Source organism: Syngnathus leptorhynchus, chromosome 13 (genome assembly GCF_054491065.1).
Source record: "Syngnathus leptorhynchus isolate UIUO chromosome 13, UIUO_Slep, whole genome shotgun sequence".
Taxonomy (NCBI): domain Eukaryota; kingdom Metazoa; phylum Chordata; class Actinopteri; order Syngnathiformes; family Syngnathidae; genus Syngnathus; species Syngnathus leptorhynchus.
Genome location: NC_141207.1, coordinates 10,210,979 through 10,217,160, shown reverse-complemented (window position 1 = coordinate 10,217,160; position 6,182 = coordinate 10,210,979). Strand labels below are relative to the sequence as shown.

Below are 6,182 nucleotides of genomic sequence, written 5' to 3'. Positions count from 1 at the left end.
TCTCCTGTTGGCTGTTGTTATGACTAGACTAAGCGCATTCCATTTTAACTTTTCATTCTTGCCTTTTTATCTTGGTGGCGCAACTCCTTTAAAATCGGGTATAAAAATATGAACCAAATATAGCCCGCACTGTATTTCAATTCTGACCTTCAGTATACACTTGTAAGGGTGACGTTACACCATGGCCTGTAGGGGGTGCTATAGGACCGTCAGAAATCCTGAAGACTCCAAGTGCACAATCAAGTCAAGTCAAGTCAAGTCAAGTTTATTTGTATAGCTTTAAAAGCTAAATTTCCCACGATATGACATTTAGGGCTACAAGTGTATGCCACACACTGGCATTATTGCCGTGGAGACAGAAAATCCTTAGAAAATGCCACACACTGGCATTTTTGCCATGCAGACTGGAGACAGAAACTCATTTGAAAATGCTGTGTGCATTCAATTTGGGCCCACTTCGTTAACAATATCAAATGGCAATTTACTTCTCTCTGTGGGGAGTAAGCCAGTAAATATTGTGACAAAACTAAACAGCACTCCAAAACTAAACAACCTGCAGTTCTGCTTTTTATCTTAAGTTGCCAAACACAGGTTTTGTTTTGTCTCTGTCCGTCATGTCTACTGGGTTTTCCCCTGACTTCTGTTGCATGTGTCACGTCTCCTTTCCAAGATCTTCTGCCACTTCCATGCAAACTCGCAAGCAGCCCACTCCACCCACCGCCCCTTATAAACCATTTACTGATAAGGGGTGATGATTAGGTAACACCCACCGACCCACCGATTAAGCCCCAGCGAGGGCAGTCAAACCAAAACAAAATTCCACTCAACGGTAGGGAAAGACATGTTGAATGATAAGACGGGAAGATGGCAGGATGCCTTTTCCAGGGCCTACGTGCCGAGCGGCCACTCTGGATGGATGCACTGTCTGTTTGTGGCGCTGTTGTGTCATTAGCCCGCCCAGAGGGACACAAGCATACAAACAACACCCACTGACTAATTATTTGATGGTGCTGAAGCGGGCTGATGCCTGTCAGGCAGACTTTGTCTGTTTAGTCTAATGCCACTGAGACACACACACTTTATATTTGGACTGTAAGTCTTTTTTTTTTTTTAAATATTTATAATTGTGCCTCGGTGCATCACAACCATGATGGGATTGAAATGTAACAATCAATGTAAGTGAATTGTAGATATATTTTTTAGGAGACAAGGAGAGTTTTTATTATAAAGTGAAATTTGATGAAAACCGATTTATGAATATTTTTTAAATATTTAATTTAATGAACAGATTATTGATTATTAACTCTTCTAATCTTGGTCTTAGGTTTCGCAAATAAATGTCAACATCAGTCAACATGCCCTTTAGTAGTCTTGCCTAAATATAATGCATCAAAACATGCTTTGCATTTCATAGCTATATTAAGAAAGGGTGCATGCATCGTAAAGTGTGCCACGACAAGGAGACCGGCTAACCGGGATGAAATGATAGAATGAAGCCAAGTGAGCTCAGAGGAATTTGTCAAATGAAGATTGCATCAAGGCTTTCCATCCACCTCCAACACCCACGAGTGTTGCTCATATAGGTTACCAGTGAGTGTACGTGCACCACTCAAGTAGGAGTCTGCCCGGGCCTCCCAGTGACGCATTTCATTCTGTCCCCCATAATTCATGAAGCCTCTTAAAATAGGTGTGTGGATTTTCAGGAATATCCGCTATCTGACAACACAGACACAAAGGAACCGTGCTAAGCCATGAACGTGATGGGACAAACACAAAAACCATCCCATGGAATGAAAAAAAAACAACAATTTGTTGGGTGGGACAATCTTGCTACCCGATTAGTCTTATTCAAGCATCCCCAGGCAAACATAATGTTACGAAACACGGTCAGCATAACTTATCAAACATTCCCCAAGCATATTGTCATTATTTCTTGAATGAGATCATGATGTACACTTTGCCACCACATTAATACTCACTGCTTTCAGGCTAAAATGACATAAGCCGCGAAAAGGTTGGATCAGCATTTCCAAATGATCAAATTGTCAATTTCGGTGTCATCCTGTTCAAGACTTGTGAAATATTACCTCTGTATTTGACAAGAAGGGGATTTGATTGAGTTTTTTTTATTGATTTATATACGTACTTTCCATTCAGTTGTGCTTTTATTGAAGGAAATGTTTTCTACATTTGAAACGTAAAAGGGAGCAAAAATGCCTGTGGAAATGATGACGGTGGTGTTATCCCACAGGGAAAATGTCTGGAAAATGTGTCTCGGTATTTAACATTGGCACAGTTGCTATGGCAACGTGACGGAGAGGACTTGCTCGTCCTTGTCACTGTGTGAGAGAGGCCCTGCTCAAATCCAACAAGTCATTTTGTATTTCCGACAAATACCTCCTCCTTTTTTTCCCACGCACGGCATACTAAAGTCCCATTTTGCAACATCCGTACATTTTTTGGAAGAATGTTTTGCATTGTGGGCCGCTTCATCCTCACTCCCCTAATTGGCTCAGAGGGTATAAATAGCCACAGCCATCACAAGACTGATTTACTTGCAAGGTTAATGCAGCCCCAAGGGACCCAGAGCGGGTCATTGGCTTATCTTTTGAAGAGCCACGTGCATTGAGAATTGCAGTCAAAACGTCATTAGCATTCATTTGAGATTTGACAGATAATTGCTCACTAATACCTAAACCACAGGGTCCACATCATTTAATGAAGAAATGATATTTAACTCTAGAACCTGAGAAAAAAAAACAAGAAGCAGATGAAATCAATTCATGCTTGACCTTTAATCGCTTCTTAGAAAAAGTATTTCTTTTTCAACACAATATACAATATAATGCCATACATTGTGTCAAACATTGATGAAGCCACCTGCAACAACGGGTGGACCTAAATGTAGAAGAAGAAAAATAATATCCCCTGTCATGCAGATAGTGCTAAATCAGGCTAACCATTTGGACAACTAGGACCAAAAAGCATCAACATAGAGAGAAACAATGTTAATACTGAACAAAATTGTTTCCCCAAAACTGCTAACAAGTTTGGTCAGGAATAGTTTACACAGTAGCACAGTTACATAAGACCATTTTGCTGTTATCGCAGATCAACTGCGTGCGTGTATGCGTGTGTGTGTGTGGCGTGCCGTGGCGTGCCGTGCCGTGCGCATGCCACCAAGACCGTTGCAGTGACATCCACTTTTACATGATGTGCAGGAGAGCCTTGTGATTCTCAAACTTTGCAGCTTAGAAATGAGCACTTGCCAAGCTGCTGAGATAAAATAAGAAATGTGGATGTGTGTGTTCTGCATGTGTCCTAACATCTGGGTCACCCAACGGCTGTCACATGACAACCTTGTAGCTTTGAAAATGATGGTCCTGATCAATGCAAGAGAAATCAGTCAACACAAATGAGCATACAGCTAAAAAAAAATTACATCAGCACATCAGTTCGTACTTAAAGCGATTATATCATTTTTGGTTTACGATTACGTTCAATCATTTTCAAAAAAAAATTGAAAACTTTGGTGATTTGGTCACTTTGTGGTCGTTACAAGGTTGTCATCTGACAACTTTCCTTCAGCTCCTGCTTCGATGGGCACTGTGTGCACTTTAGATACACAATGTCAAATTGTGTTTCGTGTAAATATATCTATCCAACAATATATAAAACAAAACAAGACTCGAATCCAGAGTCTTCTACACATTAGACACACCACCACTTCCAGGTAATGCAAGTGCATATAAATTAGAAAATTCACTTTAAACTCAACCAGAATTTCTTATTTACATGCTTAACGTATCCAATAAATATACACTGTTATAAACAGCAGAGAGACCGACTTGAGCTTTTAGCGACAAACACTTGTAGACAAACGGGAGGAAGGAGTAGAAGGCCAATGGCAAAGTCAACACACACTCCACCGTACAAACACACACACACACACACACACACACACACACACACACACACACACACACACACACACACACACACACACACACACACACACACACACACACACACACACACACACACACACACACACACACACACACACACACACACACACACACACACACACACATGATTGCCAGTGAACTATCCTGGAGTGAAATTTGACCAAGTACCATTTTGGTAAACAAATAAAGGTAAGATCATGAACGAGACATACAAACTTTGACCAAATGAAAGGTGAGGTCGACAAACCCTTTTCAAACCATCCTTTGGAAACTTTGATTGGAATAAAATCTTTTCCAATTTGCTTGACTCCATGCGAGTCAATTTGTAACCGTCCTAGAAACCCAAAACAGTAAAGGCTTTTTTTTTTTAATGCTCTCTTTTAAATGACGTCATTGGGCGGAAGCAGCACTTGAGGGATTTTCGTCACAAAAAAGAAATAGCTGGCCTGATTGTTTTGGCTGCTGTCCTTGGTGGCAAGAGACAGAGAGAGGGAGGGAGGGAGGGAGGGAGGGAGAGAGGGCTTTGTCAACCATGTTGCACTGATCAGATGAGAGCAGAGCAGAGCAAAGCTGGAAGAGCACCTTAAATGTGCAGGGCCTTGATTGCATAGGGGGAGAAGGGCATTGCATCAGATGGGCCTGGCTGGGGTCACCAGCAATTCCAACTAACAGGATTAATAAGACTGCAGCATACCTGCCAGTTCAAAATAGAATGAATTTTTGATATGAAATCCAATCTTTTTGATGAAATTCTTCTTTGACCCATGAGATCGGCCCTCTAGTAAGTTTGGGGAAAATGGCCCTGTAGGTTATTTTCATGGCGTCAAACAAATGATGGGAAAAATATATTCAACTTATTTGTATTTAGATGTCATTTTGTGGCAGGACTAAGGTTTTTAGTTCTGATGTTACGCTCATATGGAAAAACGATGAAAGAGGCAAAACAAAGTTAATGACTCCGATTTCCCATCATTCACAACTCCACTGTGCATGAAAAGTTAGGAAGCCCACACTGTAATCTTATTATTTTAACACGAGCGATATTTCATACGGTCATAACAATGTCATCATGAAATGTAGCTGCGTTGAAACAATGTTGTGCTCAGACTAAGAAACAATTGTGACAAAGCGCATTCATCCAAGGGTCGTTTGTCAACGTGGGATTTCTCTATTGCCCGATACACGGAAGACTGTTCTCCTTTTGACATACAAAAATGATTTTACTCTCTCAGATAAGAAAAACATTTCACAGACATACTGTACTAGAGTGTTCAATAAATAAAAAAAATATATAAAGACATTAGTAAAAAAGGCACACAAAAGTTCTTCGACAAATGGTACAGGAAAAAGTCAACGCTTTCTCTTGCTATACAAACAGGTCTCCATCAGTAGATCTTATTCTATGCTACTTCTATATTATATCTGTGTAAAAAAAAAAAAAAAAGTCTTAAGTTAGAAAATTTCTCTCAGTAGTGTCAATGTCCATTTACTGCCAGTCCCATTTCCCAAACTGGCCTAGGTACATCCTTCAATTTCTACTGCCGTTCATCAAGATGTTTGCAGTAAATATTTCCTGAGAACTCTGAAGCTGCTTCTCCGAAACTCTCCGTGCCTGGCTGGCTGCCTTCAAACACCCAAGTGCAAGACGGCCCCGTGCGGGCCAAAACTAAGCCTTTGCTTCTGAGGCCTTGTTAAAAAGCACAGCTGCGGGAGTGAGGATCGCCCCTCTTTTTCCAAAAATGCCCTGCTGACGGAAGCCCTATGTGTCTGTGGGCGACGCCTCGTGCGTCACGATCTCGATGCTGGACGTGGGCTCCATCGGGTCGGGCTCCCCATAGTCCGGAGATCGACAATCTCCTAGGCTGTCCTCCTCCTCGTCGATTGCCTCCTCCTCCTCATCTTCTCCCTCTTGCTCCTCCGCTTCGCCGTCTTTCTCTATTCCGTCCAAGTCCTCCTCCTCCTCCAGGGTTAGCTCAAACTGAAACTTGTCCCCAGGTCCCTGACCTGCCGTGCCTCCTCCGTGTCCATGAGAACCCTGATCGTAAAAGGGTGGGGAGGGACTTTGGGGGATCATGCTCTGGTACCAGTTCCTGTTGTCTTCCAGCGTGTCCAGGATGTCCTGGGCATCGGGATGGACCAGATCGGCCCAAGTTTCCCACAGAGGGTGGACGATGTAGTCGATGAAACCCACCTAGAAGAAAAGAGATGCGGATT

At 42.1% G+C, this 6,182-nt stretch overlaps 1 protein-coding gene across 4 annotated transcripts in view; it reads right to left on the bottom strand.

Moving 5' to 3' along the window:
* Window positions 1–2,776: 2,776 nt before the first annotated feature.
* pde4ba (phosphodiesterase 4B, cAMP-specific a) overlaps window positions 2,777–6,182 on the bottom strand; it is a 46,733-nt gene continuing 43,327 nt past the window's right edge. For all 4 annotated transcript variants that reach the window (XM_085927364.1, XM_085927365.1, XM_085927366.1 and 1 more), the window contains one exon: window positions 2,777–6,159. In XM_085927364.1, the coding sequence (XP_085783490.1) occupies window positions 5,728–6,159 (432 nt within the window). In that variant the 3' untranslated portion in view covers window positions 2,777–5,727. The remainder of the gene's footprint in view (window positions 6,160–6,182) is intronic.